This window comes from Thalassophryne amazonica, chromosome 5 (assembly GCF_902500255.1).
Source record: "Thalassophryne amazonica chromosome 5, fThaAma1.1, whole genome shotgun sequence".
Classification (NCBI taxonomy): domain Eukaryota; kingdom Metazoa; phylum Chordata; class Actinopteri; order Batrachoidiformes; family Batrachoididae; genus Thalassophryne; species Thalassophryne amazonica.
The window spans coordinates 23477275-23491272 of NC_047107.1; the positions used below are offsets into that span (position 1 = coordinate 23477275).

A 13998-nucleotide genomic window follows, 5' to 3' on the forward strand; every position below is an offset into this window, starting at 1 on the left:
ATGCTGCGAGCTCAGAACATCACGTACACTCTGATGTAAAAAGGTGGAGCTCACCTCTGCTGACAGCATGACATTCACAACCTACACACTTGTTTTTTGACAAATACTGAACACAGGAAGCCTATTAAGAAGCTAAGCAGCTCTCACCATCAAGCAAAAATGAATATACACTCAACAAAAATATAAATGCAACACTTTTGGTTTTGCTCCCATTTTGTATGAGATGAACTCAAAGATCTGAAACTTTTTCCACATACACAATATCACCATTTCCCTCAAATATTGTTCACAAACCAGTCGAAATCTGTGATAGTGAGCACTTTTCCTTTGCTGAGATAATCCATCCCACCTCACAGGTGTGCCATATCAAGATGCTGATTAGACACCATGATTAGTGCACAGGTGTGCCTTAGACTGCCCACAATAAAAGGCCACTCTGAAAGGTGCAGTTTTATCACACAGCACAATGCCACAGATGTCGCAAGATTTGAGGGAGCGTGCAATTGGCATGCTGACAGCAGGAATGTCAACCAGAGCTGTTGCTCGTGTATTGAATGTTCATTTCTCTACCATAAGCCATCTCCAAAGTCGTTTCAGAGAATTTGGCAGTACATCCAACCATCCTCACAACCGCAGACCACGTGTAACCACACCAACCCAGGGCCTCCACATCCAGCATGTTCACCTCCAAGATCGTTTGAGACCAGCCACTCGGACAGCTGCTGAAACAATCGGTTTGCATAACCAAAGAATTTCTGCACAAACTGTCAGAAACCGTCTCAGGGAAGCTCATCTGCATGCTCGTCGTCCTCATCGGGGTCTCGACCTGACTCCAGTTCGTCGTCGTAACCGACTTGAGTGGGCAAATGCTCACATTCGCTGGCGTTTGGCACGTTGGAGAGGTGTTCTCTTCACGGATGATGCGAAGGAGATGTGTTGCACTGCATGAGGCAAATGGTGGTCACACCAGATACTGACTGGTATCCCCCCCCAATAAAACAAAACTGCACCTTTCAGAGTGGCCTTTTATTGTGGGCAGTCTAAGGCACACCTGTGCACTAATCATGGTGTCTAATCCGCATCTTGATATGGCACACCTGTGAGGTGGGATGGATTATCTCAGCAAAGGAGAAGTGCTCACTATCACAGATTTCGACTGGTTTGTGAACAATATTTGAGGGAAATGGTGATATTGTGTATGTGGAAAAAGTTTTACATCTTTGAGTTCATCTCATACAAAATGGGAGCAAAACCAAAAGTGTATATATTTTTGTTGAGTATATCAGGGTCCCGTATGAGCATTTTGAAAAGAATGATATATATATAATATATTATACAAATAATATTATACAAATAATGGATGGTAAGGCTACGCCTCATCCAATATAACTTTTCTTCATCCAATATTTCTCTATGTTGGACTCCTCACCATCCATCAATTGTTATGTTCTCCACCCCTCTCTCAAGCAAACAACAGAGAGTCAAGTAAATTAGATCAATTTATTTTGTTGTGAACAGAATGATTGATTCAGAGTACCTTCTTAGTGTTTTTGACATCCTTGGAGTTCAATATTTCCACCAGTTCCTCCTCTGTGAACTCAGCAAACCTTGTTGGCAGAAGATTTTCTGCTGTTGTTGACATGTTTGTTGCCATTTTTCAACCAGCGTCTGTCAGCTAGTTCCTGACGTTTGTATGCCGCGCTCTGAACATTCTTTGAATGTTCATTGAACGTTTGCATGAGAACGTTTGCAAACGTGGCATGAACATTGGATGAACATCATATGAACAAAGAATGAGGACAGGTAATGTTTGCATGCAAACATTCAATGAACATTATACAAACATTCACAAATGTTCACAAACATCATGTGAACAGCTGAACCAGAACATTAAATAAACATTTGTAGAATGTTCAAATGCTAACATTACCTGTCCTCATTCTTTGTTCATATGATGTTCGTGCAATGTTCCTGCTCAATATAGCTACAATTTTGTTGTGATTTTTCCTATTGAGAACTAAAAATGACGTAAAACAAACTTTATAAATGTTTTAAAATTCAACAGGTTTTATTCAAATAGTAACTTGCGATGTATTCATGGCATTCACATATAAAATCAATAATGCAGAAACTTTTGAAATCACTTACAGATTTAATGATGGAATTCATCTTTACAGAATTAAACATCATGCTCAAAAATAAAAAAGCACATAAAATGAAAAATTTTCAACTTTACAAAAGATTTCTTACATGGCATACCACCGACACTACTCTAAAAGATGTAGAGACAAAAGAATAAATCTTCGAGAAATAATAATGAAACCTAAAAAACATTCATCTATTGATCTACAACCAACTACACATTTTAGGAGCAAAAATAAATTCAGCTTACATCTACATACAGTTAATAATACTTTATGATATTTAAGAGCAAAACTGTGGACAGTTTTAAAACAAACATTACTCTCAAATTACCTATGAAAAAATATTAATATAAAGTTTTTAATCACAGATTTGAAGACTCAGTATGACATTAGTCAGATACGACAATGCAACTTGCTGAACACACATTTTTAAGAGCGAAACTGAACAGTTTAACACAAACACATTACAATCAATAAATTTCCTGAGGAAATTCACATGACAAAACACTAAGTTTTTATCACATAGAAGTATGACAGTCAGATACGACAATATAATTGAACACAATTTTTAAAGCAAAATTGAACAGTTTTAACACAAACACATTACAATAAAATTTCCTGAGGAAATTCATGATAAAAAAATATACAAAAATAATAAAAAATTATTAATTTAAATTAATGTTTGATCACCAGAGAAAAAGTTTCTCCGGAAGTAAAATAAAATTTTTATCAAAAATATTCCATGTACAAGGCAAATTAAATGCTGCTGCTAATCTGCTCATAAGCTTTGATATTATGAAATATAAACACAATGCTAAAATACCCTCAGCCGTATGAGGATTGTCTTCTTAATAATTACTTAATTGGTATCCCAGTGCAAAGTGTATACACACACACACACACACATATAGGGTGTAGGGAGGCGTTGACACAACATGACTGACGACACATTGGGAGTTGTTGCCTGACGCGTATAAAGCATGCAATGTGAAAGGCCCTGTTGTATGGCTGGGGGGCCTGGCTGCCTTTTTGTTTCTGTCTTTTGTTTTTCCTTCCAGTGGCTGTGTTGCTGAGGTTATCAGGACCTCACCCTGATCACCTGCGGCTCGTCAGCTGAGGTGCATCTATATGGATTGGAACATGGTGGCATTTAAGACTGGAGTATACAGTGTGTATTTGCCAGAGACTCGACCTTGTGACCAGACGGGTGAGATCGTCGTCTCGGGAGCCATCTCATCATCAGTGGATGCAGAGAACGTCCAGGGTTTGATGCACGGTCTGTGAAAGAGGAGGGGGTGAGGTCTCACGCTCGTCAGCACACTTCCTGAGGTATGTTAGATTTTGTGACTAACATTTATACAGTCAGTAAATGTGGTGTCCCTCACACCTTTTTATATTGAGCTGTATGTTAGTCATGTATCGGCTTCCACTGCAGTGGAGTTTTGTGAACTGGATGTTCCATGCCTGCAGGTTGGGAAGCTGATTAGTAATCAAGCCAGGAAGTGTTTGCTGTTTGTACACCTTTAAGTGTTCTCTCTGTGTGTAGAGTGTGGACTCACATAATGGTTCCTTCTTTCACAGACTCGGTTTGTTGCGGCCACCTGGGGGGTGTCGGCGGGGTCCTTGGGTCCGAACAGCTTCTGGCTCCAGACCGTTAGCGCTGCTGGGAGCGCACCACGCCAGACCGCACTTTCTTTTGTTGTTTTTTATATCACTGTTATGTATTAAATTCAGTTAGCCTTTGTACCGTGCTCTGCTTATTTCATACTGGGTCCTTCAAACGCTGGTCGGTTCTCCGAGCTGCGTCCGACACATAACAGGCCCTTTAGTTACTAGTTTCCATAAATACAGCATGTTTATAATACAGTGTAAAAAAAAAAAAAAAAGGCAAAACTTTAATGAAGTGAAGAGGATCTAACAAACAGAAAACACATTAACTCACTTCTTTGAGTGACTTTACTGGAAGCCCCATTACTTCCAGGCACTGCTTGTAATTGGCTCAAGCACACACTTCTGGGTTAGCTGGCCAACCTTCGGATAATCGTGTCAGCAGCGTCCACATTGTTCTCTCTCCTGGTATGTCTGGGAACCGACACTTTCAGGGATGGTCCAAGGATGTAGTGCATCAACTTTGCATCAAACTTGTGAAGTGACCAGTAAAAAATATTATTTATCTGTGAGCTGTTTTATTTAAATGTCAATGCTTCCTGCTCATGCATGTTGAAAACATTATTTTGTAAATCAATTTTTAATAACTTTAATGTATTTTTCCTTATTTACAAAAATGCTAAAGATAGCCTTTTTTTTTAATTTTCCTTACCAAAAAGTAGTATATGCAAGTATGTTTTAAGTATACTTCTAGTTTACTTTTTATATACTTATAAGTACTATTTTTTGGTAAGGGTTGGCAAAATGTATGTAACTCAGGTCTGTGGAACGTCTGGATAATAAGATGCCATTGCAATCTGTTTCCATAAAAAACATATTTTGGTAGCTGACAATCACAGTCTGTAGTGATGTAAATTATTTTGCAAAAATTAATTCCAATTAACAGAGTGCATGTTTATGCAAGTTGCACCAAGACATGTTTTGGAGTTAGCTCTGTCAGTTTATTACAGTAATCTTGAAATTATACAGTATATACAGTAGGCCTGAATAAATCATAAATCGACAAATTCTTGGTTATGGTAGAGTGCTTAAATTATTTCCTATTGTTCATTCTACCTATGTTTGCGCGCATAATTTAAATGGAGTCCAACATTAACTTTCTTATACCGTAAATGATATTTAATGTTTTCCTATAATGTGAAATTTTACATATATATATATATAGAGAGAGAGAGAGAGAGAGAGAGAGAGAGAGGCAAGCTTTACACATACAACATGAACATTATGTAATGTTGAACATTAAGCATACATTCTATGAACATTTGATTGATTTTTGCAAATGTTTCCTTACATGTTTGTCTAATGTTTGCTTCCATGCAAACATTAGACAAACATCACAAACATTATATGAATGTTCGCAAACTTGCTGAACAGTAAATGAAAATTCTATGAACGTTCAGTTGATCGCAAATTTTCGCCTCCATGCAAACATTAGACAAACATCACAAACATTACATGAATGTTCACAAACTTGCTGAACAGTAAACAAACATTCTATGAACATTTGTTTGATGTTTGCAAATGTTCGCTTCCGGGTGGGTGATTGGCTAGCTGTTGCCAGTAAGCTCTAACACTATTGGTCAGTGGGAACCGATCCAGTATAACTTTTGATCCCAGCCTGTTTGGTTCCTTTTGGATCCAACATAACTTTCTGTCGCCAAGCATGCCAAAATACAGGTAAATGATGGACAGAAAGGCTAATCTGTGATTGGCTATTGCAATCTGAGTGGAGAACATATATATATGTATATATATATATATATATATATATATATATATATATATATATATATATATATATATGTATATATATATATATATATATATATATATATATATATGTATATATATATATATATATGTGTATATATATATACATACGAGGTCTATTAGAAAAGTATCCGACCTTATTATTTTTTTCAAAAACCATATGGATTTGAATCACGTGTGATTGCGTCAGCCAAGCTTGAACTTTCATGCGCATGCGTGAGTTTTTTCACGCCCGTCGGTTGCGTCATTCGCCTGTGAGCAGGCTTTGTGTGAGCAGTGGTCCACCCCTCTCGTCGGATTTTTATTGCGAATAAATGTCTGAACGATTTGGAGCTTTGCTGCATCAATTTTTTCCAGAAACTGTGAGAGACCTCCAGGTGGTAACCATTCGGAAAATTCAAATGGCTTTGAGGGACGATTTTATGGGGATTACACAGATTAAGGAGTGCTCCAGCCGGTTTAAAGACCGCCCACAGCTGCTGAGAGCGTGCCGCGCTCCGAGCGCCGATCGACAGGCTGAAACGACCAGATCATTTCCAACGTGAAGGCTTTGTTGATCCGGGACGTCGTCTGACTTACACAAAAATGGCAAGAAACGTGGACATCAGTACTTTTTCGGCACATTCCACTGTTACAGGAGTTTTTTTCATGGAAAGAGAAGTGGAGGGATGCGCCACGGAGCCGTTCATGGCGCGGCACAAAACCACCTCCGTGTTGGTCTCACAGGACGGCTTTGAGATGGCTTTCAGATGGCTGTCGGTGGGTTTTCAGTCGTGTGACTAACCGAGAAATTGTGGATGAGCCTGCACATGCTAGAACATGTCCTGTGAGGCTTCATCACGGCGTTGCTTTGCGCAATGCGGCTCCACCGCGATGCGCGGAATTCCTCCGCATGTCTGTCTCAATGTGCCGAAAAAGTGCTGATGTCCATGTCTTCCGCAATTCCTGTGCTAGTCAGAGGACGTCCCAGATAAAACACAGCATCCAGTTTGGAAATGAATGGCACATTCCACTGTTACAGGGGTTTTTGTCATGGAAACAGGAGCGGAGGAATTCTGCACGTCGCGGCGGTGCCGCATGGCGGAAAGCAACGCCATGATGAAGCCTCACAGGACATGTTCTAGCATGTCCAGGCTCATCGACAATTTCTCGGATATTGACACAACTGAAAAGCCACCGAAAGCCGTCTGAAAGCCATCTCAAAGCCGTCCTGTGAGACCAACACGGAGGTGGTTTTGTGCCACGCCATGAACGGCTCCGTGGTGCATCCCTCCGCTTCTCTTTCCATGAAAAAAACTCCTGTAACAGTGGAATGTGCCGAAAAAGTACTGATGTCCACGTCTCCTGCCATTTTTGTGTAAGTCAGACGACGTCCCGGATCAACAAAGCCTTCACGTTGGAAATGATCTGGTTGATTCAGCCTGTTGATCGGCGCTTGGAGCGTGGCGCGCTCTCAGCAGCTGTGGGCGGTCTTTAAACCGGCTGGAGCACTCCTTAATCTGTGTAATCCTCATAAAATCGTCCCTGAAAGCCATCCGAATTTTCCGAATGGTGTCCACCTGGAGGTCTCTCACAGTTTCTGGAAGAAATTGATGCAGCAAAGCTCCAAATCGGTCAGACATTTATTTGCAATAAAAATCCGATGAGAGGGGTGGACCACTGCTCACACAAACCCTGCTCACAGGCGAATGACGCAACCGACAGGCGTGAAAAAACTCACGCATGTGCACGAAGGTTCAAGCTTGGCTGATGCAATCACACGTGATTCAAATCCATATGGTTTTTGAAAAAAATAAAAAGGTCGGCTACTTTTCTAACAGACGTCGTATATACAGTAGTGTTCAGAATAATACCAAGCATTCATGATATGCACACTCTTAAGGCTATGAAATTGGGCTATTAGTAAAAAAAAAAAGGGGGTGTTCACAATAATAGTAGCATCTGCTGTTGACGCTACAAACTCAAAACTGTTATGTTCAAACTGCTTTTTTATCAATCCTGTGAATCACTAAACTAGTATTTAGTTGTATAACCACAGTTTTTCATGATTTCTTCACATCTGCGAGGCATTAATTTTGTTGGTTTGGAACCAAGATTTTGGTCATTGTCTTGCTGAAACACTCATTTCAAGGGCATGTCCTCTTCAGCATAAGGCAGCATGACCTCTTCAAGTATTTTGACATATCCAAACTGATCCATGATACCTGGTATGCGATATATAGGCCCAACACCATAGTAGGACAAACATGCCCATATCATGATGCTTGCACCACCATGCTTCACTGTCTTCACTAAGAACTGTGGATTGAATTCAGAGTTTGGGGGTCGTCTCACAAACTGTCTGCGGCCCTTGGACCCCAAAAGAACAATTTTACTCTCATCAGTCCACAAAATATTCCTCCATTTCTCTTTAGGCCAGTTGATGTGTTCTTTGGCAAATTGTAACCTCTTCTGCACATCTTTTATTTAACAGAGGGACTTTGCGGGGGATTCTTGCAAATAAATTAGCTTCACACAGGCGTCTTCTAACTGTCACAGCACTTACAGGTAACTCCAGACTGTCTTTGATCATCCTGGAGCTGATCAATGGGTGAGCCTTTGCCATTCTGGTTATTCTTCTATTCATTTTGATGGTTGTTTTCTGTTTTCTTCCACGCATCTGGGGTTTTTTTTTTGTCCATTTGAAAGCATTGGAGATCATTGTAGATGAACAGACTATAATTTTTTGCACCTGCGTATAAGTTTTCCCCTCTCCAATCAACTTTTTGATCAAACTACGCTGTTCTTCTGAACAACGTCTTGAATGTCCAATTTTCCTCAGGCTTTCAAAGAGAAAAGCATGTTCAACAGGTGCTGGCTTCATCCTTAAATAGGGGACACCTGATTCACACCTGTTTGTTCCACAAAATTGACAAAGTCACTGACTGAATGCCACAATACTATTATTGTGAACACCCCCTTTTCTACTTTTTTTACTAATAGCCCAATTTCATAGCCTTAAGAGTGTGCATATCATGAATGCTTGGTCTTGTTGGATTTGTGAGAATCTACTGAATCTACTGGTACCTTGTTTCCCATGTAACAATAAGAAATATACTCAAAACCTGGATTAATCTTTTTAGTCACATTCTGAACACTACTGCATGTGTGTGTGTGTGTGTGTGTGAGTTGTATTAAAAAGCAGACCTGAAAGTTCAGCTACAATTTGTCAGAAGGTACCGCTGAGATGCAAGCCTGGATTTAATGTTTTGGTGAAAGAAAATCCTCCTTTGTACCACTTCATCATGAAGCTGTATAACTGGGGATAGAAAATGCAAAACATGCACTATGCACAATGTCTCCAGTCACAGCCACAAAAGCCTATAACTTCTTCTGGGTTGTCTGGGTGTCTTGGTGGCTTTCCTCACTCTTCTTCTTGCACCGTCACTCAGTTTTTGAGAAATGTCTACTCCACACAGATTTACCATAGAGTGCCATACTGTTTGTACGAGGGCTGTCAATAAAGTTACGGTCCTTTTTATTTTTTTCAAAAACTATATGGATTTCATTCATATGTTTTTACGTCAGACATGCTTGAACCCTCGTGCGCATGCGTGAGTTTTTCCACGCCTGTCGGTGACGTCATTCGCATGTGAGCACTCCTTGTGGGAGGAGTCGTCCAGCCCCTCGTCGGAATTCCTTTGTCTGAGAAGTTGCTGAGAGACTGGCGCGTTGTTTGATCAAAATTTTTTTAAACCTGTGAGACACATCGAAGTGGACACGGTTCGAAAAATTAAGCTGGTTTTCAGTGAAAATTTTAACGGCTGATGAGAGATTTTGAGGTGATTCTGTCGCTTTAAGGACTTTTCACGGTGCGAGACGTCGCACTGCGCTCTCAGGCGGCGTCGTCAGCCTGTTCAAGCTGAAAACCTCCACATTTCAGGCTCTATTGATCCAGGACGTCGTGAGAGAACAGAGAAGTTTCAGAAGAAGTCGGTTTCAGCATTTTATCCGGATATTCCACTGTTAAAGGAGATTTTTTTAATGAAAGACGTGCGGACGGGTCCGCGCGTCGGGACGCAGCCGCCGCGACGCTCCGCCACAGGAAAAACACCTCTGTTGAAAGCCTTAAGGACAAGTTGGAACATGTCCTGCCTGTTAAACAATTTCTCATATACTCACTCCACTGAAAGCCATCAAAAGCCGCCTGGATTTTACAAATGGTTATCAACACGGAGGTGTTTTTCCTGTGCCACCGCACCGCGTCGGCTGCGTCCCGACGCGCGGACCCGTCCGCACGTCTTTCATTAAAAAAATCTCCTTTAACAGTGGAATATCCGGATAAAATGCTGAAACCGACTTCTTCTGAAACTTCTCTGTTCTCTCACGACGTCCTGGATCAATAGAGCCTGAAATGTGGAGGTTTTCAGCTTGAACAGGCTGATGACGCCGCCTGAGAGCGCTGCACGACGTCTCGCACCGTGAAAAGTCCTTAAAGCGACAGAATCACCTCAAAATCTCTCATCAGCTGTTAAAATTTTCACTGAAAACCAGCTTAATTTTTCGAACCGTGTCCACTTCGATGTGTCTCACAGGTTTAGAAAAAATTCTGATCAAACAACGCGCCAGTCTCTCAGCAACTTCTCAGACAAAGGAATTCCGACGAGGGGCTGGACGACTCCTCCCACAAGGAGTGCTCACAGGCGAATGACGTCACCGACAGGCGTGGAAAAACTCACGCATGCGCACGAGGGTTCAAGCATGTCTGACGTAAAAACATATGAATGAAATCCATATAGTTTTTGAAAAAAATAAAAAGGACCGTAACTTTATTGACAGCCCTCGTATTTCTTCACAACTGATGTCAGTAAAGTTCAAGACATAATCAGTGACTTGGAAATGTCCATGTATCCATCCCCTGACTTGTTTGAAGAAAACTGACAATGAAATTGAGTATTTACAATTATTCTACAAAAGGGGCTGATTACTTAAATGATTACATACGTAAATGTAAATTCTCAAGTTACATCAAGAACATTACGTCGTCACCCCAAACCATATTTACACATGTACAAACTTTCTTGTGATAGCTTTCCAGCTAAAAACCCTGAAAGAGAATTGTTTTGCAGAGCTTCTGTCGTGCTCCCTTTCTGCAGGTCATGAGAGGTGAGTTTGGCAACGTGGTGCCTTACCTTGAGAAACACAGACAACCAACGACAACAAGTTGAAAAGATGGTTATCGATACCGAACTGTGTCTCCTCAGTGTTCTCCAAGCAGAAAAACATCATCAGTTCCAGTCTCCTCCTGGACCATGTGTGTGACATTTGAAGCTTGCTTGTTTGAAGCTTGGCGAATCACCCTTTCTGCACCTCTCAGCACCTTATAATAATAATAATAATAATAATTTTAATTCAAAAATCTCTTTATTAATTTTCATATTATTTTTTTGAAAAAAAAAAACAGAACAGGAAGAAAAAAATAGACACTGAGAAACAGTGTAGACATGAATGAGACATCAACAAATTAAATCAATGTCAAAGTAACCACGATACGAACATTGGAACAACAAATATAAATAAGTAAATAGGATAGAAGAACGGCCCCCTCCCCATCACTGCCAAAAAAAAAAGGACATACTGGATAACAGTAGCCAAGAAGTTGCATTACTCAAAGTTGATTGTGTTGTCAAAGAGACTGGAATAGTTTCAGGAACGGTCTCCAGACCTTTTCAAATTTACCCTCTTTTTGTTGAAGTGAGAATCTGATTTTCTCCAGTTTTAAACAGGACATGATGTCAGCCACCCACTGAGTGTGAGTGGGTGGGGAGGCATCTGTCCACCTGAGCAGAACGGCTTGTCTGGCTAGAAGAGAGGTGAATGACAGGATGTGTTGTTTGTTCTTATTTAGATTGGCTCTTCCTTCTGCAACACCAAAGAGTGCAATCAGAGGGTCAGGGCTCAAATGCGTATCCAGCACACGAGACAGAGTCTGGAAAATCTCCCTCCAGAATTTGTTCAGACATGAACAGGACCAGAACATATGAATGAGGGAAGCTTCAACATGTTTGCATCTCATACAGTATGGACTGACGTCAGGATACATGGAGGAAAGTTTCAGTTTGGAGATATGAGCTCGGTGCACCACTTTGAACTGGATCAAACGATGTCTCGCACACAGAGAGCTGGAGCTCACCAATCTGAGTATGGAGGTCCAGGAGTCCTCTGAAATAGACGAACCCAGATCCTCCTCCCAGGCAGGTTTGAGTTTGTCTGAGGAGGCATGCTTCAAGTCCAATAGTTTGCTGTAGATATGCGAAATAAGATGTTTTTTATTAAGGTTTAAGGAGAGAACAATATCAACCATATTTGTGTCTGTAGGGATATGTAAACTAGAAAAATGAGTAGTGATAAAATGCTGTGTTTGAAGATATCTAAAGAAATTGGACTGGGGAAGGCCAAATGTTTCACTTAGTTGTTGAAATGATGCTAATGTGTTATTAAAAAACATGTCCTTGAAGCGTGCTATGCCCTTTTCCTGCCATTCTTTAAAGACAGAGTCCTGAGATGAGGATTTAAAAAGGTGGTTAGACATGATAGGGCTATAAAGAGAAAGATTAGAAAGGTCATTACATTTCCGGAATTGTGCCCAGATTTTTAATGAATGTTTCACAACTGGGTTTGTACTGGATATGAGTGGTGGAAGCGGGAGCAGGGATCCCAAAAAGGCCAGGGTGGACGACTCCCCACAGCGTGATTCCATCGCCACCCAGTCAGGGCAGTCAGGTTTATTGTAGCAAAATGACCAGAATGCAAGACAACGCAAATTTGCTGCCCAATAATAGAAGCGGAAATTTGGCGGCCTTAGTTTTTTGAAGGTGTGTCTTACTTAAGCGTGGGCGCTTCCCCTGCCACAAATAAGATGAGATGATGGAGTCCAGCTTCACAAAGAATGACCTTGGAATAAAAATGGGAGTGGTTTGAAAAAGGTACAAAAATTTAGGCAAAGTTATCATCTTGACTAGATTGATGCAGCCTATGAGTGATATGGAGAGCGGTGACCATCGAGATAAATCCTGGTTGGTTTGGTTCAGCAGAGAGATAAAATTTTCTTGCTATAAATCTTTATATCTTCTTGTAACTGTAACTCCCAAGTAAGAAAATTTAGAATTCTTAATTTGAAAAGGCCAATTACTATAGTCCAGATCCTGCGCCAGGATATTAATGGGGAAAATTTCACTTCAATTTCTTACTTAAATTTAATTTATAACCAGAGTGTTTTCCAAATTCCTCAAGCAATGATAAAACAGAGGGCAATGTATCAGTTGGATGAGAGAGGAAGAGCAGGAGGTCGTTGGCGTAAAGCGAGACCCTATGCTCCACATCACCTCTCCAGATTCCTGATATTGTGTCAAAAGTATGTAATGCAATAGCAAGAGGTCCAATTGCCAAGTCAAAAAGCAAGGGGCTTAGTGGACAGCCCTGACGGGTTCTCCGATGCAAACTGAATGGTTTAGAGATTTGGGAGTTGGTACGAATGGTTACAGTAGGGTGTGCGTAGAGAAGCTGTACCCATGAAGTAAAATTGGGGCCAAAGCCAAACTTGCTAAGGGTATTAAATAGGTAGTCCCATTCGACACGGTCAAATGCTTTCTCAGTATCAAGGGAGATGACACATTCTGGAACCTCAGTCGAATGGGGAGCAGATGATATCAAAAAGACGTCTGATATTAAAAAGGAATGTCTACCTTTAACAAAAACAATCTGGTCTTTAGATATAACAGAAGGAAGGATGTTTTCCAACCTCTGGGCAAGAACCTTGGCTAAGATTTTGGTATCTGTATTTATGAGGGAGATTGGTCTATAAGAGGAACATTGAATAGGATCCTTTCCTGTCTTTGCAATGAGGGTAATACAGGCTTCTGAGAAACTGTATTAACTGACAATGGTTTTCTGAAGTGTTCTTGAGCCCACGCAGTAAGATCCTTTACACAATGATGTTGGTTTTTAATGCAGTGCTGCCTGAGGGATCAAAGGTCACAGGCATTCATTGTTGGTTTTTGGCCTTGCCGCTTACGTGTAGAAAGTTTTCCAGATTCTCGGAATCTTCTGATTATATTATGGACTGTAGATGATGGAATCCCTAAATTCCTTGAAAATGAACATTGAGAAACATTGTTCTTAAACTGTTGGACTATTTTTTTCATGCAGTTGTTCACAAAGTGGTGATCCTCGCCCCATCTTTGCTTTTGAATGGCTGAAAGTTTTGGGGATGCGCCTTTCATACTCAATCATGACACTCACAATTAGTGTCCTCAGTTCCCAAACGCTTATTGAGTGTTGTTAGAAAGAAAAGTGATGTAACAGTGGTAAACATACCACTGTCCCAACGTTTTTGAAACGTGATGCAGGCATCCATTTCAAAATGAGCAAATATTTG

At 40.6% G+C, this 13998-nt stretch overlaps 1 protein-coding gene across 1 annotated transcript in view; it reads right to left on the reverse strand.

The window, feature by feature from the left end:
• Positions 1 to 11247: 11247 nt before the first annotated feature.
• The window catches only part of LOC117509925 (alpha-1-antitrypsin-like protein CM55-ST), a 30263-nt gene continuing 27512 nt past the window's right edge, over positions 11248 to 13998 (reverse strand). The window contains 1 exon segment of the mRNA XM_034169540.1: positions 11248 to 11863. Within this exon segment, the coding sequence (XP_034025431.1) occupies positions 11248 to 11863 (616 nt within the window).